This window comes from Adiantum capillus-veneris, chromosome 26 (genome assembly GCF_014529385.1).
Source record: "Adiantum capillus-veneris isolate H3 chromosome 26, ASM1452938v2, whole genome shotgun sequence".
Classification (NCBI taxonomy): domain Eukaryota; kingdom Viridiplantae; phylum Streptophyta; class Polypodiopsida; order Polypodiales; family Pteridaceae; genus Adiantum; species Adiantum capillus-veneris.
Window position 1 is genome coordinate 85,274,053 of NC_140956.1, and position 22,856 is coordinate 85,296,908.

Consider the following 22,856-nt stretch of genomic DNA (forward strand, 5'->3'; position numbering starts at 1 on the left):
CTCCAGTATACCAAAAGGTCTTGCAATGTAGCCATCAACTAACTACAATTTCATCCGTGTTTGTCTAAGGGAAGGTTTTTCCCATTTCTCCCAAATTACTTTAGTGGCAACGGCACCTTCTACATCACTGTCTAGAATAGCAATTGTTTCTATTCCTTAATGATCTATGGGCAATGTGGTGTTCCCCTCTTCAGCTTCCTAATAATCATTAACTTTGTTTATAGGAGCTGGCTTGGCATTCTTTTTGGGTTGGCTCCAATCCCCCATTTCTTGATCCATTGTCTCGATAGGATTTTCGATTCTTGTTTTCTCAAGACATCTATCGACATCTCTCCAAATTTGAGGTTTGACTTTTAACAGCTTAGCTATCGTCACTGTGCATGTCACCGACTTGACATAAATTCTTGTAACCTTTGAGAATCTATCTCTGGCTTGTGAGTTCTTCTCTGAGATGGCAAAACCATAACATCAAATCTTTCCTCATAAGGTCCTTATATGTATGTATGTATATAGATATATATACATTGTATATGTATATGTATATGTGTATGTGTATATGTACACACACACACACACACACATATATATATGTGTGTGTGTGTATGTGTATGTCTATGTATATGTGTATATGTATATGTACATATATATGTGTATGTATATGTATATGTATCTATGTGTGTGTGTGTGTATATATATATATATATATATATATATATATATATATATATATATATATATTTGTCACAAACCTGTATGTATGTATATATATATGTGTATGTGTATGTCTGTATATATGTGTATATGTATATGTACATATATATCTGTATATGTATATGTATTTATGTATGTATGTATGTATTATATATTTGTCACAAACTGCGAGTGTTAAGCCATTGAAGACTTGGCAGGTTAGCACTTCTCGAGCCTAACCCTAGCTGACTTGAAGATCCTGACCGAGGGGCCTAAACCTTAAAAGCAATAGAAAAAGCAAAAGTTCCTACTAACTTATAGATCCTCGTCGAGTGGGCCAAACACTAAAGATTTACCAACTTATGGGATCCCATCCGACAGGGCTTATAATAAAATATAAAGCAGGACGCACACTGAAACCTGCCCGTAGGGCGGTAGGCATTGGCTTTCACCCGAAATTCTTTACTTTAGACACACACAGAGTACTTTGCAAAGGTAACCTGTAACGGGAATTAACACCTAAGTATACACACGGCTCGGAAGCTAGAATGCCCCGAGCAGACGCCGACAACTTGTAGGCCCCAAAATTGGCGCCCCTTTCGGTATTTCTTTATTCTTTAGGAGGGTAAATTACAAAGACGAGTCCCGGGAATCTTTCACCTGTATCCCGCAAGATACTACCTGATTTGGCCAAATTTTGGCAGCATAACAGCCCCAAAAGTTGCACGAAATCAATTCCCCTGCTATAACTCCCTTCTACTGGCGTATACCCTTTGATTCCTGCCCAAAAACAGTAAATTCAGCATGCTGTATTTACTGGTTTTTGCCGTGTTTTCAGCCCTAAACAGTCCTCTAGCTGTCCTCTGCCAGTGGGGCACGATTCCCAATGGTCCTGGCATCCGTATGGCTGAAAAACAGTCAATTTACAGCACATACACAACGCTGATTTTGCACCTGTACGGTGAGGTTATGACCCTCACCGGTGCCTGCTTTGGAGTACCAGTCAGCTACCCCTGTTCTTGCTCAAGGAGGCTCTTGCCTCAGCACAAAAGCATGAAACCACACAGCTGTACATTAGTCAAATAACTGCACGTAGGGGAGAGAGAGAGCAGTGTGTAGCGTGCATGGCATCACTCCTGGCACCACACTGTACATAAGAGGGAAAGCAAGCACTCCATATCTCTTAACATGTGACAGGTTCTCAATGAAGCATCCCCCCAGCATAAATCGAGCGCGCCCTCTGCTGCCCTTGACCTATGATGCATCTGTGAACAAATAGATGCAAAAAGGGGAAGATTTCCATGGCTGCCAAAACCTGCGTATCGCTGAAAACGCAGCAAAACAGCCCTGCAAACACACATCTGATGCCTTCCAATGCTGAAAATGAGCTCCTTCGACCTAGGCAAAGTCATGGGAAGCTCAAAAAAGGAGAGAAGTGGCTGAAAATCAGAGTTAACAGCCTCCAAAATTGCTCCAAAAAGTCAGTTACGAGTTCTGTTCTCCGAGACTTGGTAAATTGACCAAAAAGTGCCACTTGGCACTCATACATGCAATTTCCCCGCATTGAGCTTCTCTCAACTGGTGCATCAGTTGACTTTGCAGCAGAGTAATAGAATGTTCCCCTGGTCATTCTGATGGTAATGACGCGAACAGATTTTGTAGCCCAAAATAGCAGTTCCCTAAATTTTAGGAGATGCTTCCGTTAGGCTCCCACTGGTCTTCTGACCATCTATCCTCATTGGGACCGCATCTAAAAGTGCAATGTGGCCCAACTGTCAGATACTTTCTGTTGGTGACCCACCTTGACTTTATGCCTTTATTGAGTTCACTTCCTAGTATCCACCAACTTGCTAAGTGCGACGGGGGGACCTACATGATCTTGAATTGAGCCTAGACATCCTTTTACTTTACGAGTTCGAGTGCCGACCAACTTTCCGTCTGCGGGTGAAACTACCGTTCACATTGGCCATACAATGTCCGACCATTTGCAACTTCAAAAAGAGGGTCTCAAAAATTAAACAAAAATTATTGGAAAGAAACCAACAACTAAGGTTAGCAGTTGCCACGTCCTCGTCACATACCCCCCTCTTGAAATCGCAAAGGTCCTCGATTGCATACCATAAATACATGCCATAGATGATGTTGTGTGGTAAGCACCCTTTAATCATCGCATGTATCCGCAAAAAAAGACTGTCAAAACATATGTACAAATGACTTAATGCGACCTTCATATTTTTGTCGAACTGTATACTGTTGTTGCATTGAATCCATGAGTACATTTGATGTGCTGGCTCTATCATTACCCCTCCTTTGCAGACAATGGGTTGGGGCATACGTAGGCTGTAACCCAAAGGCCTCAAGGTAAAGGTGCAATACATTTGGTGACTCTGACAGTTCATGCTCTTCCATCCACTTTGCATCCATAGGTGGATAGTTCTTGAACTTCACCACATAGCATCTTGCAACCTGTGCCTTAACTTTTTACCTGTGCAAGAGGCTCTTGCCTCTGCAAACGAGCTTTATTCAAAAACACTGACGTACCACCCACGACCAAGTAAGCTCAAATATCAAGATGATTTACCAATGCGTCAAAGAATCCAAGCAATCGCCTCAGAGAATCGGCAGCAGCTTGTCACCTGGCAGACCCACATCACTCCCGCAGGAGATCGAGTGGCCAATCTACCACCGTGAGACCTCTCCCTATCTCATCTTGGTTCATACTTGCAAACCCTAAAAACGCAATAGAAAATCAGCCCTAATTTGACCACTTTTTAGCAAGGCATACATGCGGAATTTCCTATTCTTGTGAAGAGGAACCCCCTTCCATAATGCCCTTCGCCTTGTCGGCCATGGTGTAATCCCCGCGTTCCTGCACTCTGTGTCTTTACCCAAAACAACCGAGGCTCACTCTTTGAGGAAAAAGTGATTGATGTCCCGGCAACGGAACCATGAAACCTGCCCGTAGGGCGGTAGGCCTTGGCTTTCACCCGAAATTCTTTACTTTAGACACACACAGAGTACTTTGCAAAGGTAACCTGTAACGGGAATTAACACCTAAGTACACACACGGCTCGGAAGCTAGAATGCCCCAAGCAGACGCCGACAACCTATAGGCCCCAAAATTGGCGCCCCTTTCGGTATTTCTTTTTATTCTTTAGGAGGGTAAATTACGAAGAAGAGTCCCGGGAATCTTTTACCTGTATCCCGTAAGATACTACCTGATTTGGCCAAATTTCGGCAGCATAACAGCCCCAAAACTTGCACGAAATCAATTCCCTGCTAGAACTCGCTTCTACTGGTGTATACCCTTTGATTCCTGCCCAAAATCAATAAATTCAACACGCTGTATTTACTGGTTTTTGCCCTGTTTTCAGCCCCAAACAGTCCCCTAGCTGTCTTCTGCCAGTGGGGCACGATTCCCAATGGTCTTGGCATCCGTATGGCTGAAAAACAGTCCATTTACGGCGCATACACAGCGCTGATTTTGCACCTGTATGGTGAGGTTATGACCCTCACTAGTGCTTGCTTTGGAGTAGCAGTCAGCTACCCCTGTTCCTGCTCAAGGAGACTCTTGCCTCAGCACAAAAGCATGAAACCACACAGCTGTACATCAGTCAAATGAAGAGCCCTCTTGTGGGGCATCACATAACTGCACGTAGGGGAGAGAGAGAGCAGTGTGTAGCGTGCATGGCATCACTCCTGGCACCACACTGTACATAAGAGGGAAAGCAACTACTCCATAGCTCTTAACCTGTGTGAAAGGTTCTCAATGAAGCATCCCCCTAGCATAAATCAAGCGCGCCCTCTGTTGCCCTTGACCTGTAATGCATCTGTGAACAAATAGATGCAAAAAGGAGAAGATTTCCATCGCTGCCAAAACTTGCTTATCGCTGAAAACGCAGCAAAACAGCCCTGCAAACACGCATCTGATGCCTTCCAATGCTGAAAGTGAGCTCCTTAGACCTAGGCAAAGTCATGGGAAGCTAAAAAATGGAGAGAAATGGCTGAAAATCAGAGTTAATAGCCCCCAAAATTGCTCCAAAAAGTCAATTACGAGTTCTGTTCTCCGAGACTTGGTAAATTGACCAAAAAGTGCCACTTGGCACTCATACATGCAATTTCCCCGCATTGGGCTTCCTGCTTAAAAATCTCTCAACTGGTGCATCAGTTGACTTTGCAGCAGAGTAATAAAATGTTCCCCTGGTCATTCTGATGGTAATGACGCGAACAAATTTTGTAGCCCAAAATAGCAGTTTCCTAAATTTTAGGAGATGCTTCCGTTGGGCTCCCACTGGTCTTCTGACCATCTATCCTCATTGGGACCGCATCTAAAAGTGCAATGTGGCCCAACTGTCAGATACTTTCTGTTGGTGACCCACCTTGACTTTATGCCTTTATTGAGTTCACTTCCTAGTATCCACCAACTTGCTAAGTGCGACGGGGGGACCTACATGATCTTGAATTGAGCCTAGACATCCTTTTACTTTACGAGTTCGAGTGCCGACCAACTTTCCGTCTGCGGGTGAAACTACCGTTCACATTGGCCATACAATGTCCGACCATTTGCAACTTCAAAAAGAGGGTCTCAAAAATTAAACAAAAATCATTGGAAAGAAACCAACAACTAAGGTTAGCAGTTGCCACGTCCTCGTGACACACCCACACACCCACAGAGACTACGGTGTAGCTGTTGATCACGTGGCATGACAATACGAATCACCCGGAGTTTGCGTTGACAGGCTGCTAACGTGGCACCCAGAAATTGCGCTGACAGGCTACTGACGTGGCAGGTGTACGGACTCCTTGATTTACACCGACAACTTTTTGGGCGCTTGTTTTTAGACCTGATACTGTTGGATTCGATGCTTTTCATGTAAACTGCTTATAGAGGGCCAAGGGCCATTAAATAGTGCCAAGGGCTCATTCTCTGGCATGCTCTCGTGTGGAGATGCATAGCAAAGAGTGCCAGCGCTGTATTGAGTTGAAGCAATATAAAGAAATACCAGAAATGGCGCCATGGTTTGGGGCTAGTGCTTTGTGGGGGTGGAACTCTGCCACTCCGTGTCTCATGTCTTGTGCATCTCTTTCAGTTGAGTAGTTATTGAAGTGCTTAAAAGTTTGTTTCGTCTGTTGGCACGTGGCGCCCTCCCGTTGCAGTGGTATCACAGCTTTAGTCATGTGCTTTTGTACCGGTCCTACTAAAGAGCAGATAGCAAAAGGTGGTGCTTTCAGATTTCATAAGCAATTTTCGCCGCTTTTCGTGAGAGAGAGGCCCAAGGAAAGCTTTGTAGTTTCTAGAGCGGTTTGACAACCTCTATGCCATGGGAAACTACATCTCGCGAGCCACTGCTTTTCTCAGAGACAGTGCCATGTAGTGGTGGATGTCTATAGCTACCAAGCCGCACACTCCAAGGACTTGGAAAGCTTTCAAGAAAATTTTTACCTGAAGTTACATGCCATTTGACATCTTCCTTTTGAGTGCAACTTCTGGTAGAGTGGGGTATCGTGGAATGCTTGCCACGAATACCCTAGCAGATTACAACTTGAAATTTCTAGACATTTATCGTCAGGTGTCTCTCCTCGATCTAATAACCTTGGAGACCGAGTGTGATTGCTGTCTTATGGGATTGCCACAACTGCTACGAGCACACTACTTGTCCAAGCCAGTCAAGAGCTTATAGACCATGGTGGGGTCGTCTACAACCTTCTGGAAGGAATCTAGCCCTAATTTTGGTGCAGGTCTCAGGATGGAAAGCTAGTCGTCTTTTTGAGCTCGGCTGACACCGAAAATGTTTTTTTTAAAGTTTGTGAAACCGGCCTGTGGTGGGGCGGTAGGCGTTGGCTTTCACCCGAAATTCTTTACTTTAGACACACGAAGAGCACTTTGCAAAGGTAACCTGTAACGGGAATTAACACTTAATCACACACGGCTCGAAAGTTGCTCCGAGCAGACGCCGACAACTTGTAGGCCCCAAAAGTGGTGGCCCTTTCGGTATTTCTTTATTCTTTAACAGAGGGAATAAAACCTGTGATCTCCTACAAGCTAAGAAACACCTGTTCTGGCCCGATTTCGGCAGCATAACTGTACTAGGACGCTTCACAGTCAGTATCCCCACGCAATAGGTGACTTTCCCGACGCATACGAACACTTTGCAAAACCTGGCGAGAATCTGCAGCACGCTGAATTCTCTGTTTTCTGCCCCGAAAATGCGCGAGTTCACTTGTACAGCGGTCCCCTCGCATCCCCGAACCTCTTGGGGGTATTAGGGTCCGTTTAGGGCCGAAACCCTAAACCTGCAAAATTACACAGCAGACTGTAATTCCCTGTTTTGGGCCTATGTTTCGCGTGCTGGTCGCATCTGTAGCAAGATCTCGAGCTTCCGCACCTGTAGGGCTACTTGCCCTTTGAATCGGACGAGATTTCCGACGTGAAACCTTTCCGAATTCACCTGTAGGTGCAGGGGATTAGCCGCTAGCTAATCCAATACCTGTGCAAGAGGCTCTTGCCTCGGCAATCACGCATGAACCCACATAACTGTACATTGGTCAAATGAAAAGCCCTCTTGTGGGGCATCACATAATTGCACGTAGGGGAGAGAGAGAGCAGTGTGTAGCGTGCAGGGCATCACTCTTGGCACCGCACTGTACATAAGGGGGAAAGGAAGCACTCCATAGGTATTAACCTGTGACAGGTTCTCAATGAAGCATCCCCCCAACATAAATCGAGCGCCCCCTCTGCTACCCTTGACCTGTAATGCATCTGTGAACAAATAGATGCAAAAAGGGGAAGATTTCCATGGCTGCCAAAACCTGCCTATCGCTGAAAACCCAGCAAAACAGCCGTGCAAACACGCATCTGATGCCTTCCAATGCTGAAAATGAGCTCCTTGGTCCAAGGTAAAGTCATGGGAAGCTCAAAAATGGAGAGAAATGGCTGAAAATCAGTGTAATCAGCCTCCAAAACTGTTCGAGAAAGTCAGTTACGGATTCTCTTCTCCCAAACTTGGTAAATTGACCAAAAAGTGCCACTTGGCACTCATACATGCAATTTCCCCGCATTGGGCTTCTTGCTTAAAAATCTCTCAATTGGTGCATCAGTTGACTTTGCAGCAGAGTAATAAAATGTTCCCTTGGTCATACCGAAGGTAATGACGCGAACACATTTCACGGCCCAAAATAGTAGTTCCCTAATTTTTAGGAGATGCTTCCGTTGGGCTCCGATTGGTCATTTGACCATCTATCCTCATTGGGACCGCATCCAAAAGTGCAATGTGGCCCAAATGTCGGATACTTTCTGTTGGTGATCCCACCTTGACTTTATGCCTTTATTGAGTTCACTTCCTAGTATCCACCAACTTGCTAAGTGCGACGGGGGGACCTACATGATCTTGAATTGAGCTTAGACATCCTTTTACTTTACGAGTTCCAGTGCCCACCAACTTTCCGTCTGTGGGTGAAACTACCGTTCACATTGGCCATACAATGTCCGACCATTTGCAACTTCAAAAAGAGGGTCTCAAAAATTAAACAAAAATCATTGGAAAGAAACCAACAACTAAGGTTAGCAATTGCCACGTCCTCGTGACAGTTTGATTTAGCTGTTCTCTGTATTTTGTTTGACAATCTGTTTGAGAAATTGTTTGAGAATACTGTTTGGAATTTGTTTAAAATGGATGTAATCTATTTTGAACATGTCTTGGTTCCGATTTGAGAATTGCTCGACTCTGGTTTCAATAGTGATTTCAATAATTTGTGCTTTACTCCGAGGCGGAGTATTGAAGAGAAGAATTGTTGTTTGATAATGTTTGAAACGTCGGAAGGATGCAGACCGGGTGTCTAGGGAGTGTTTTGTTGTATACTAGAAAACCTCGGAACGACGTAGACCGAGTGTTTGGGGAGCGTTTTGCTACATGCTAGAAAACCTTTGAACGACGCAGTGTGGGTGTCCGGGGAGTGTTTAGTCGTATGCTTGAAACCTCCAAGCGACACAGGGTGTGGTGTGGGAAGCGTTTGGTTGTATCAGTCTTGTAAGCTCATGGCCCGGACCTTTTTAGGTTATTTGCAAGGAAGTGAGGAGGTAGTCATTGAGTAGGTTCATGCCTTGGACTGTCTGTCTGGGAGGAGTGCTCAACGGCGTTGTTCGTTGTATCTTGTAACATGCATATGTGAGCATTTGTGTTGCATTGTGATGTGTCAACACTGAATATTCCTAATTGGGTGAGATTGCCTGGGTATGTAATTTTAGTGCATCGAGACACCCGTTCAAGATCAAGGCGGTCTGGGTGTGATGCCTAATTTTGCTACGCCGGAATATCAAGAGCTCTGATATGGATTGAGAAAATTGAATATCGCTGGAAATATTTTTGAGCTAACTTGAGTTGTCTTGTAGATATATTGTAATGGCGGACGATTACTCTTCTTTCGAGAAGGGGGGATGTCACAAATTGCTGACGGGTCAAGCCACTAAAGACTTGGCTGGTTAGGGCTGCCTGAGCCGAACCTAGCCGACCTGCAGATTTGGCTGAGGGGTCTAAACCCTAGAAGAAGTAGAAGTAACAGAAGTTCCTACCAACTTACAGATCCTTGCCGAGTGGACCAAAGACTAAAGGTTTACCAACTTACCCCCCTCTTGAAAGCATTGTAATCGCCCTCGATTACGCCTGTAAAACAGATAGAGGCCATAAATAGTAAACTGTCTTAGTAGACACTGGCTGTTAGTACCGACGCACTAGGAACAACACATCTAGCACATGTATCAATCGACAGTCACATCATAGGACATCACTTGACACACAGGACATCACATTCAAAATCATTCCAAATCTCAGACCATGATTAATCGGCAACGTATTTAGCAATCGCATCTAGATCCAATTGGGACCTTACAGATGCCCGATTAACTAATCCATATTGCAATCATGTCTATAGAGATTTATTAGAAATCGAGGTGGCCTATAATAAAATAAAGCAGGACCCGCACACACCCACAAAGACTATTGGGTAGCTGTTGATGATGTGGTAGGACATTACATATTACCTGGAATTTGTGCTGACAGGTTGCTGATGTGTCACCAGAAATTTGCACTGATAGGGCTGCTGACATGGCACCTGGAATTCCGTTGACATGCTGCTGATGTGACAGGTGTACCACTGTACGGACGCCCTGATTTTATGCTGACAGCTTTTTGGGCAGCTGTTTTTAGACCAGATGCTCTTGGACTCCATGCTTTTCATGTAAACTGCTTTTACAGGGCCAAGGGACTCCTAAATATGTGCCAAGGGCTCATGCTCCCGTGTGGAGATGCGGAGCAAAGAGTGCCGGAGTTGTACTGAGTTGAAGCAATATAAAGAAATGCGGAAAGGGGTGCCATGGTTTGGGGCCAGTGCTCTCTGGGGGTGGAACTCTGCCACTCCGCGTCTCGTGTGTCGTGCATCTCTTTCGGTTCAGTAGTTATTGAAGTGCTTAAAAGGTTGAGATATTGCTTGTTTATTTCTTGTTAAAGTAATTTTCTTTACTTATTCTGCCGATGCCTTTTCGAAAAGCATTTTCAAGTGAAAAATGGTTCGTTTTTAACTATTTTTGTTTAGTAACAAGTAAAGTAATTTGGTTTTTTTTTTTAATAACAATTTTCTTATGGGCCTTGCTTTTGTGTTTTGTTGACTGTTTTAGTGTTATAATTCGTACGTTCAGACTTTTCTGACCTTATGAAGGTCTCTCTCTCTCTCTCTCTCTCTCTCTCTCTCTCTCTCTCTCTCTCTGTGTGTGTGTGCGCTTTTCAAGGCCCCCCAAAAAAACAGAAAAAAGAAAGAAAAAAGGCTTTGGATTGCATAGGGTAATGACACACATTACAAAAACTTCCAAAGAAACTTCCACATGTGTTCATGTTGATCGGTAAGGCTCTTAGTTCTCTTATGGAGATCAGCTGTACTCTTGCTCTTATAAATTGTGCAAAGACTGAGGGAGGACCATGCTCCTTTCTGCTGAAAAGGATCTTTTACAGTTTATTTGCGAAGTGCGCAAAAAAAAAAAACACCTTTTGTTTCCCTCTGGTTGTGCAGGCATCGTACTATCTGCAACATCAGGTACAGTATATTACTCAGCTGGATGAAACTGACAGGCAAATACGGACTGAAAAGACCTCAGGTGATCTTTTGAAACGGCTGAAGGAGGCGAGGGCTGTCTACAGGGAAGATCTAATTGAGTGCGTGCGACAGAGCACTTGGTACAACCTCCCCCCTCCCCCCCTCCCCCCTGCCCCCCACGCCCCAAACCTCTGCGCTCCTTCCTTTCTTAAAAAAGAAAACCCCGCTCCCCCAAAACTAAAAGACCACACACACACACACCGCGCGTGCATACACACGCCACACAAGAAAACCCCTTTTCCCCCAAAGATAAAAGCCCCCACACATGCATGCATGCACCCGCGCGCGCGTGCACACACACACACACACACACACACACACACACACCCAGACGCACATGAGCCCATGTCTGCGCACATAAAGCACAATGCACATGCCGCCTTCTTTTCCTTAATCTAAATTTTCTGTGAGGTCACACCTCTTCTTGTTAGGTATATGTTAGAAACGCTGTGACTTCTTTCGATGTTGTGACCTTTACTTATGGTCTACTATTTAACTTTTCTGGGACAGGTATAAAGTCTCTCTGTTTTCTAAATGGAAGCAGAGGGGCATGTTTGCAACATGCATGTGGATTGTTCAATTGCTTTTAATGCTGAGCAACCGAGATGCTTTGTTCAGTTTTGTACCCGAGTATTATGTCGAGACTCTGGTAAGAGAGTTGTACATTTCCTTTTATAAAGCTATAAGCAATAGAAAACTGTGTCATGTTGGAGAGAAAATTCATAGAGTTATACAAGGTTCATTCAGGTGATAAAGGCAAATCATTCACAAAAAGGTTTTATCACTATGTATTTTTCGGTCTTATGAGTCCTCACCTGTAATCACTTCACCTCAATGAATGGAAACCATTTGCCAAGCTATTATGAGGCTATTGCTTACAATGTGTTGATTTTTTTCAAATATGACTTACTTAGGCCTGGGTGGAGGGCAACCATCATTTAAACTGAAGTGAATTGTGGGTTACCACGTTATAGAAAGCTTAAAGGTAGGTGTGATATTTTTGACAATCCTACTATAGCTTTAGTAACGTGTTGAGGAATAGAAGTGGAAATATTTTTTGATTGGGCTGTAAGGAAGGATGATTTCCCAGCAATTGCACTAGAGTCTCCATCTTTGAGATTCTACTTGTTGAAAAAGCAGAGAAGGCAGGGGTTGTGTGTTTTTTCATGCCCTTCTTTCACTGTCAGGAAAAGGAAATAGGGTTGATGCATGTTGAATCTTATGGTCTTGCAGCTTGATTGTTTCCATGCCTTGCGGCGAAGTGATCCACTCTTTGTTTCTCCAACTGCTCTTCTTCAACAAGGACTTTCTCCTCTTGTAAGTTACACGTGCATCACAGAATCGTGATGATCTTTTTAACTTGAAAATGATGTGTATTTTTCGGTTCCAGTTTTCTTTTTGCCTACTACCAGCTTTCAGCTGAACACTGCCGTTTTTGTTCTCCAACTCTGTATAACTTCCTATGTGAGGTTCATGGGTAGCTGATTTTTGAAATTGAGTCAGAGTAGCTCCCCACTCTAATTTGAGCACTAGTGGCTTGAACAATCGTACATTGCTTAGTGGACTGAATGTTATTTGTATCTGAGGTTTGTAAGTATACGTGTGATCGTCTAACTGCCAATTAGGCTATTGTGCTAAGGTTGAGAAAATGGGCCCAATGTCAAAAATAGATGTAGGTTGTTCAGATTAGGGATTAGGGAATTTATCATGGCAGGCAACAGGCTTGGCCAAGTAGGCTTCAGGGTTATGCAAGCTGTATGCGGTGGTGGTTGTAACAAATCACGAATGGATCTGTATGTTTCATTGGAGACTAAGAGTAGCAGCAAGTGTGCAATTTGTTGTTGTTCTGATGAAGTTTGGGAGCTTGGCATAACTTTTTGCTGGTTTAAATAGGAATTTTGTTTTTCCTACATTTTGGACAGATCACTTTTTTGGTCACTCATTTCAATGATATACGAATAGCAAACTCAGATATACGAGATGCACTTCTTCAGTCAATTTCAGTGTTGGTGCAGTACAAAGAGCATGTCGTTGCTTTTGAGTCCAATGCAGCTGCCATGGAGGTTATGCCAGCTGCCCTACTGTCTGCATTTGATAACAGATTTTGGATTCCAGTCACAAATATTTTGCTGAGGCTCTGTAAAGGAACCGGTTTTGGTTCTTCAAAGTCTTCAACTCATGGGGAATCTTGCTCGCCAACTTTTCAAGTTAGTATGCCAAAGGACATTCTTAGTGCGAGTGCATGGATATTGGTCTTTTAGTCGCAAGTAGTATGAGTTTGGAAGTAGAGTGCAATTATTTGACTTTTTTTCTGTGTCAGGCTTTGTTGAGAGACCGATGCATACAAGATGAAAAATTGTTTTCATCTTTTCTCAATCGTCTCTTCAATACTCTGAATTGGACCATAACAGAATTCTCAGTTTCAATGAAAGAGCTTCAAGAGCAAAGCGAGCAACGCCAGGTTAAAGTCTTTACACATCCCCACTTCACAGGCCTCCTAGTTTTGTTTATAATATTTTGGTCTTCACCTCAAACTTCTATCTGAAAAATGATGAATTAGTTCTAGTTTCGTCACTATATTTTTCCTTTTGGATTGGGGCGACGAAGGAGATATCACAATTGTACATTGATTTGTCTCATAGGGAGTGTATACTAAAATCAATCTCTCTCTCTCTCTCTCTCTCTCTCTCTCTCTCTCTCTGTGTGTGTGTGTGTGTGTGTGTGCGCGCACGCGCACTTGCACAAGCAAACACAGCTCGCGCATTTAGAATCTCTCACTCGCGGTACATTAAAACCTGCGCACGCCCGTTGATGCCAGTTTGTCGAGCAGCTTCATACCATGTTTAATGTTAGCCATGGAAGCACATGCTAGAGACACAAGCTTCGCTCAGCCCCCACCCCAAAACACACACACACACACACACACACACACACACACGTTGCCCTACACAAATACACATACATACACCAAGAACATACATACATCCACATACACACACATACACACACACATTATACATAAGCAGCCCCTTCCCACTTCCAATGCTAGAGCCCTCCCCCCCTCTCCTTATAATTAACTCTCTTGTTATGTTGACCTACGAGAGAGGGAGGTCACTTCAGCGTAACTCTCCCATGAAATCAAGCAAGAAGATGGCAAAGGATGATAGAACGCCGAGGGATGAAGTGGAAGTGGCCATTAAGCAATGCATTTTGGCACAAAAGAAAAGAGACGGATAGTGCCCTCGACATCGTCAATAGGGCCGTATCGGAGAAAATCACGGCTTTGGGTCGCAATGTGCCTCTCTCAAAAGCAAAGTGGAGGAATGAGATGAAGAAATCGACACACTAAAAGAAGAGATGGAGGATGTCACAAACTGCTGACGTGTCAAGTCACAGAAGAACGGAGCCAACCTTCAGATCTTGGCCGAGGGGCCTAAACCCTAAGTGAAGAAGCAGAAGCAGCATAAGAAGTTTTAGCAACTTGCAAAGTCTTGCCGAGAGGCCTATTTTTGAAGAGAAGTTCTCGCCAACTTATGGGACCCCGTCTGATGGGGCCCAAGTGACCCAAAGGCATAAAAAAAAAGCAAGTCCACATACACAAGCGGGGAGAGCTGATGATGTGGCACTATTGTACGGATTTCCCAATTCTGTGCTGGACTGCTGACATGGCAAACAATATGGAATTCTGCAATTCGTGCTGATTGTGCTGACGTCGCAGCCTGTACGGATTTCTGTAAAACGTGCTGGCAGCTTTTTGGGTGTAGCGCTTTTGGACCAGATGCTTTTGAGTTTATTGCTTTTCATGTAACTGCTTTTGAGTCCAAGGGCCTTTAAATATGTGCCAAGGGCCAGTCTCTGGCACTCTTCTGGGTGAAGGTGCAAAGCGCAAGTACCGGCATTGTACTGAGTTCAAGTAATATCAAGAAATATTAAAAGGGGCGCTAAGGTTTGGGGCCAATACTCTCTCGGGTGGAATTCCTCCACTCCATGTTGCGTGTGCTCTCTTTCTTTTCGTTCAGTTGTCATTGTAGTGCTAAAAGTTTGTTCAGTCTGTTCTTTTCTGTTGGCACGTGGTACACGTCTCGTGACAGTGGTATTAGAGCTTCAGGTGTGTGCTTTTTTGAAAGCATATCGGTCCCACCAAAGAGCAGACAAAGGAAACTTTGCTCTGGCACTTCCAAAGTCTATTCGAATTTTATTCGAAGAATCTTTGTGCCCTGACCCAGGACTTATTAGCCACTCCCACCCTTATTTCATTACGCATCGACGCGCTCCCGTCTTCACCAATCTGTCTTACAGGGCATAAGCTATAAAGAACCCAAGACATGGCGTTCATGGATTCAGCAGAATGCTTGCAGTTTCTCCTCGACGAGCATCGCAACATTCTTTCACGGCATCCTCAACAGAATCTTTCGATGATGCAAAGTTTTCAACAATTTTTGAATTACATGCTACCCCTTCAGATGCCCTAGGTGGTACCTCCTCCTCCGGCACCAGAAAGTACGAGAGCTTCCAACCGCCAATCTTCCTAGCCGTCTGTTCCGATCGGGGGAGTTTAGACTATTTTGAACTTATGAACGTATATAGTCTTCAGGAATATGGTGCAACCATTTGATTCTGATCCTGTGCAATCACCTTTGCCATTGCCGTTGCCCCCACCTCCCCCACCACCACCGCCACCAGGTTACAATGGTTGGAGCTATCACGTGCACACTCCACTTGGGCCAGGTGGACATGCTTCTGCCATGGTCTAGCATCAGTCATAGCTTAGCTTAGGACTGAGCCTGGCACTTGGTGAGCCTCTAGCAGTCGTGCATACCCACGCCGGTCATAGTTGCATACCCTCTCTTGCATAGTATAGTCATTCAACATGAGCATTTTCCAAAGCATAGAACCCTTTTTGCCAAAGTACACATTTTTCTTTTAATTTTTAATAAGTGACTTTTGTTGGAAAAAGTAGGTAGGGCAAATTGCTAAGAAACTATAAAAGAAACCCACCCATTGGGCACTTAGTATCGGCAACAGAAGGTGGTGCACCAAGTGTTGCACCCGGCAGGTGATCTCTCTCTCATCAGTACCCCAGTAGCACTAGCGTTTTTGGAGCAGATTTCAGCCATTAGCGTTTTTGCAACAATACCATCCCTTTAGCCTCGTCGAATCCACGACTCCATTGGAAAGCCATCCATCGCGACAGATTTCAGTTTTCAGCCTTTGCGTTTTTTAGCCTTGACGCTGTCATTGTCGACACCATCATCGTCGTTGACATTGTCATCGTTATCGCAGGTTTCGGACTTGACGACGATGGGGGACCCATCATCGTCATCGTCATCGTCATAGTCCCATTGTCGTCATTGTCATCGCCACGACACAGCACCGCATTTTTAGCCCTACATCAGCGCCAGTTCTCAATCTTACAGATCAGCCAACGTTTTTAGTTTTCAGCCCTTAGGACAACAGTTGTCGTTGTCGGCACAGTATCCGATCGCAGCAGATTCCCAACGATCTCAGTTTTCAGCCCTAGCATTTTCAGATTTCAGCCCTGCACCCTTACCTTTCAGCTTCACCCGCAATGTTTTCACGACAGGACTATTCGAGTGGTAGTGCTTGCCTGCAGGCAAAGTCACCACGAAGGTTGGTATTCCGCAACAGTAGTAAGGCTACCTAGCAACTCGTATGGTCAATGTTTACATTGCAGCAATACCTACATTTGTAGTATCCACCCTTTTGGAGGAATTTTCATCGGTTTATGCATCCACTGCATCAAAAGCAGTCAGCATCAGCAGTATAGATCGAAGTCCAGCTGCTGTGCCTCACTTTTAGCAGGGGGGATGCCACGTGCGCACTTCACTTGCACCAGGTGGACATGCTTTTGCCATGGTCTAGGATTGAGCATGGCACTTGGCGAGCCTCTAGCATGACGTGCATGCCTAGCCAGGTCATAGTTGCATACCGTCTCTTGCACAGTACAGGCATTTCAGCATGAAAATTTTCCAAAGCATACAACCCTTTTTGCCAAAGTACACATTTTTCACTTATTTATTAATAAATGACTTTTGTTGGAAAAGCAGGCAGGGCAAATTGTTGAGAAACTATAAAAGAAATCCATTGGGCACTCAGTATATATAGCAAAAGGTGGTGCGCCAAGTGTTGTACCCGGCAGGTGATCTCTCTCTCATCGGTACCCCAATATCACTAGTGTTTTTGGAGCAGATTTCAGCCATCAGCATTTTTGCAACAGTACCATCCCTTTAGCCTCGTCGCATCCCCGATTCCATTCCCGGCAAGCAGATCCTCACCGAAAAGCCATCCATCGCGACATATCAGTTTTCAGCCTTAGCGTTTTTCAGCCTTGATGCGGTCGTCATCAACACCATCGTCGTCATCGACATCATCATCGTCATCGCAGGTGCCGGACTTGACGACGACCCATCATCGTCATCGTCATTGCTACGCAACAGTACCGCATTTTCAGCCCTTACATTAGCGCCGGTTCTCAGCATTACAGATCAGCCAGCGTTTTCAGTTTTCAGCGCTTAGAACAACAGTCGTCGCTGACATCGTCGTCATCGTTGGCACAATACCTGATCGCAGAAGATTCCTAGCGATCTCAGTTTTCAGCCCTAGCGTTTTCAGATTTCAGCCCTGGCCTCGCGGCGTCGTCGTCGTCTTCACGGCGACCCGTGACAGTCGCCACTGTCGTCGTTGTCATCATCGTCTTCGACATAGACCAATAGTACCCGTCGTCGACATCATCGTCTTTGACATAGACCAGCACTACCCGTCATCGATATCGTTGTCGACATAGACCATCAACACCTCGTTGTCGACATCATCGTCTTCGACATAGAACCAGAGTACCTCAGTACCCGTTCCGTACCTCAGTACCCAGTACCCAACATCATATCCATTAGCATCAACATCTTCGCACATAGTCATTGTAGTAGCATTTGTGCAAGAATAAAGAAAGTACTTGCTCTGGGAACAGAGCAAGGGGGCCCTTGAGGATTGGGACCCGACATCCCTGTGTCGTCTCTTTTCTCTCTCTCTCTCTCTCTTGTCTCTCTCTTTGTTTCAGTTTAGTTTAGTTCTTTCAAGTGAAGTAAAGTGTCCCTTGTGTTTGTGTGCGCGGAGTACTAGATCTGAGCAAAATCCTTATTCTCTTCCGCTACGCTTGACATCCATATGGATACCCATATTATCTATACCCAGGATACGTGCCTAACCAACCGAAAGATTTGAAGGCTGGCGGCACGATTGTCAAATTTTTCACTTTTTCCGGGGTGAAAGATCGAAAGAAAGCATTGCAGTTCCTACAGCAATTCCACAACATCTATGCTTTGGGAAACATATTCAAAAGAATGCAAGATTCTCGAGCAGCAAGATTTCTTAAAGATAATGCGATGCAGTGGTGGAGTTCAATCGCGACACAACCGCATGCTCCAAGGACCTGGCAAGCTTTCAAGACAGTCTTTGCATGCAGTTATATGACTTCTCTCTTTGAAGTCCGAATTTTGGCAGAGTGGGGCAACTTGGAAATGCTTGCCACAGAAACTATGGACGACTATAACCAAAGGTTTCTCTATGTGTACCTTCCAGGGTCCTTTAGGTTGGTTCCCTTGGAGGCGCAATGCGTGTGATACACCATTGGACTACCATCACCATTGCAAGAATATCGTCTATCCAAGCAAGCCTCAACCATGCAAGAACTTATGGACCATGCCGCGGTCGGCTACAAATTGATGAAGGGAAAGTTGGAGTTTACCATAGAACCAACTCCGGCCACCAACCAAAACTCTAGGCAAGAATGAACAAATTTTCGAGTCTCTCGTGATAGTGGACCATGGACGACTATAACCAAAGGTTTCTCGATGTGTACCTTCCGATGTCCTTCTTTATGCTTGTTCCCTTGGAGGCTCTGTCACAAACTGGTGATGTGGCAGAGCCACCCGGACGCACACACCCTAATAAGTTGTCCCAACTCATGGCCAAGGGACGAGGGCCCAGGGGGCCTCGGAGACAATTATTTTCAATAGAAAAGCGCTGGCGAGTTGGCTGTACAGATCGCCGCAAGTTACACTGCTTGACATGGTAGGCCGTACGGACGCTCCGCGATTTACAGACAGGAGTACGGACGCTCCGCGTTTTACGTTGCCAGCTTTTGGAGATTATGGCTTTTGAGTTTGAAGCTTTTGGGGCTCTGCTTTTAGCATCCCTTGTAAATTGTTTATAAGTGGCCTTAGGGGCTCACTTCTCAGAGTATCTGGTGTCACAAACTGGTGACACGGCAGGTCCCCGGACAAACACACACACACACACACATGCTGACGTGGCAGTCCAGTATGGATAGGTGTTGACGTGGCCGAAAACAGTACGAACAACAGTACGGATCTCCACATATCGCGCTGACATGCTGACGTGGCTGTTGGACTTATTAGCCACCCCCACCCTTCATACATCGCGCATCGGGCGCGCTCCCGCCTTCATTGCTTTGTCTTACAGGGTATAAAGCCATTCAGAATCCCACATTACACATTGGTTCTCGTGGAGAATCTGACAGAGATAACATCTCCCAGTTGAAAGCAAGCGCGGGAACTGAAGAGAAAGAATGAAGATTTGGGCAATTTTTAAAAAAAAGTTTGCTAGAGTAGAATACAAGCGTCCACTATAGGTTGACATGGGTATGAAAAGATTGATGAAGTACTCCGGAGACCCGAGATTTGCGAAAACACCTCAAGGATTACCCGATTGATGAGATTCACTCGAGATGGCGTGAGGCCATTGATTCCCCTCTGAGGACAAGACGAAAGCTGAAAGAACAGAAAAGTGCAAAAAAGCGGAAGCTTTACTCGCAGATAACTGGAAATAGGAACAAGGAACTCGCTTTGGGAAGCATGGAGCTGGACATCCACTCTTTTGCAACGAGGTGAGCCATCTCCTTGCTTGTTTTGCAGGCGAAATCAAGGATCAGATGGTGAGATCGAGAGCGAGACAACTCAGGAATAAATCGGATATCCTTTTGATTCGAGATAAGAATGATGAATTTGAATGAATGAATGATGACGCATGTTGAATGATTCTAGTACGTCAATATTCCCACATGAATGAGATGACTAGATGCTGTGGTGAGCGCATCAAGAGTTCCTGCGGGATGAGATGGCTACACAGAGATCTAGGTGCATCAAGACTTCTGGACGGATGAGACGACTAGATGATTGAAATATTGTGTTTAGTATGAACTAAGTGTGTGAATGAAGAATTTTGAAATAGGAATTTTCGAACATGAGTTTGATTTAAGTATGAGATTAATGTTCTCTGGAAGAACTTGCTAGATGTGTGCAGATAACAGGTGAAATCGATGATAACGGATGACGAATTCGGAGCAATGACAGCTCCAGAATGAACCTCACAATGATAAGTATCATGAATTTTTGAAGGAAACTAAGGAACCTGCTGTTTGTGAACTAATAACAGGAATAAGAATGAGGATGATGATTTTGGAGCAGTGACAGTTCCCGAATCAACTTGATAACGAATCATGAATCACGACTGATTCAATGGAATGAATGACTGGACCACTGTGTTTGGTATGAACTTGTTGATGGATTGAGATCCTCGGAAAAGATTTCTCGCACGCGACAGTGCTTGAGGCGATAGATTCTCGCACATGATAGTGCTTGAGGCGACAGATTCTCGCACACGACGGTACTCGAGGTGAAAGATTTCTCGCACACGACAGTGCTTGAGGCGAATGACTACTTGCACATGACAGTGCTCGAGGCGAAAAAAAATCTCTATAGACATGATCGCAATATGGGATTAGTTAACCCGACATCAGTGAGGTCCGGAATGGATCTAGATGTGGTTACTAAATACGTCGCTGGCAGTCATTGTCTGAGATTTGGAATGATTTTTGAATGTGATTTGTCATGTGATGTCATGTGCAGGAATGTGATTGTTGTCTTTGTACATGTGCTAGATGTCTCGTGTCTAGTGCGTCGGTACTAACAGTCAGTGTCTACTAAGACAGTTTATGGCCTCCGTCTGTTTTGCAGGTGTAATCGAGGGCGATTACAGTTCTTTCAAGAGGGAGGTATGTCACAAACTGGTGATGTGGTAGGTCCCTGGACAAACACACACACACACACACACACACACACACACACACACACACACACACACACACAGATGCTGACGTGGCAGTCGAGTACAGACAAGTGCTGACATGGCAGAAACAATACGGACAGTAGTACGGATCTCCGCATATCGCGCTGACATGCTGACGTGGATGTTGTACGGATTTCCGCAAATTGCGTTGATGCTTTTTGTTGGGCAGATTTTTGGGAGCAGTTGCTTTTGGACAAATTGCTTTTAGGGATTATTTGCTTTTGAGTTTAATAATTGCTTTTGGGGGCTCTGCTTTTGGCATCCCTTGTAAGAATAAAAGAGCCCGCAGGGCCTCACTCTTCAGGGCATCTAGACGTAGAGTTTGAGAGCAGAGGTTTTTGTGGGAGTTGTACTTTGCTCAAAGATTAATATAAAAGAAATACCGAAAGGGGTGCCAGTCTTTGGGGCCAATTTCTCTTGGCATGGAACTACGCCGGGCCGTGTCGACCAAATTGAACCAGACTTTGGGTGTCCAAGTCTGTTACATATGGACGCAAAGTCTGAGAGCGAGCACCCGTGGGCTTAATTGTACTTTGCTCACAGATTAATATTAAAATAAATACCGAAAGGGACGTCAAGTCTCTGGGGCCAATATCTCTTGGCACGGAACTACGCCGGACCGTCGACTCTCTTGTGAACTGTGACTTATTTTTGAAGTGAATCTCTACCGTGTTGCGGTAGAATCTTGACTTGGGGTGTCCAAGTTTGTTACAGTGGTATCAGAGCACGATCGATTTCTCTTCTATCAAGAAATCCGATCCCTTATTTCTCGACACTTATGGATTTCAAAAAGAATCAATCGACTTCTTTTGCATCCGCTAATGCGAGAGGAAATCTAACAGAGGAAGAGTACGGGCCACCTCGGCCTACTCAATATGAACTTCAAGAGATGCAGCGTCGATAGCAGGTTGACGAGTGCACAAAGCAGATGACAAATTTGCGAAAGACCCTTAGTTTGCAATTTTTTTGTCTTAGCAATCCATCGTTGAAGTGCACACTTAGTGACAGAAGGCCACCGAACCACCTATCAAACCGGCAACCAAGAAACCACCTTCTCTGAGGATGTTTACTTAGAACAAGAACTTTAAGAGGTGGTTCAGACTCAGATCAGTCAGCTCTTGGACGCGAAAAATCAATCCAAAAAGCAATTGAAAAAGCGCAAGAAGGGGACTGACTACCCTAGTTATTTGGGCAGTCCATCTTCCTTTGCATGTGCAAGAAAGCAAAAGAAGCGTGTACGCTTTGAAGGACTATCCAGTTCTTCTTCCTCCTCTCCTTCTGACAGTTCTTCTAGCTCTTGTGACTTGAGCGAGGAGGACAGAAACATGTAGTTCATATATTGTTTGCAAGAGTGTCTGACTGGCAACCTTCTTAATTGTCTCTTCCGATTGGAGGAGTTTTTAGAAACATGGTTCAACCCATTGACCTTCTTGATCTAGTGCAATCGTTTTACCCACCCTGATCTAGTGCAACCGCCTTTGCCACCGCCGTTGTCACCACCTCCCCCGCCACCACTGCCACCCGGGTGCAATGGTCGGAGCATGTATGGATATCCTTACTATCTATATTTGGGCTTTGTGCCTAACCAACCAAATGATTTCAAGGATAGCAGCATGACAATCACCTCATTTGGAGTGAAAGATCATAAGAGAGCCTTGCAGTTCCTCCAACTATTCGACAACAATTCGGCATGCTCAAGAGAACGTCGCAATTGCCCAACTCATAATGTGGAAATTGGCTTTTCCATGATAATCTTGGATAGTCATTGGAAGAGCACTAATGAGCGGTACCACTTTTTGAGTTTACCCCGTGGCTAGCTGGGCTTCTACTTCTCCACCCTCTGCATCATAATCAAAGTG

At 44.8% G+C, this 22,856-nt stretch overlaps 1 protein-coding gene across 1 annotated transcript in view; it reads left to right on the top strand.

Moving 5' to 3' along the window:
• The window catches only part of LOC147423766 (E3 ubiquitin-protein ligase RKP), a 114,172-nt gene that overhangs the window by 41,558 nt on the left and 49,758 nt on the right, over positions 1-22,856 (top strand). Inside the window, exons 3-7 of the mRNA XM_086501178.1 lie at positions 10,750-10,913; positions 11,344-11,482; positions 12,067-12,150; positions 12,756-13,040; positions 13,154-13,294. Of these exons, the coding sequence (XP_086357304.1) occupies positions 10,750-10,913; positions 11,344-11,482; positions 12,067-12,150; positions 12,756-13,040; positions 13,154-13,294 (813 nt within the window). The remainder of the gene's footprint in view (positions 1-10,749; positions 10,914-11,343; positions 11,483-12,066; positions 12,151-12,755; positions 13,041-13,153; positions 13,295-22,856) is intronic.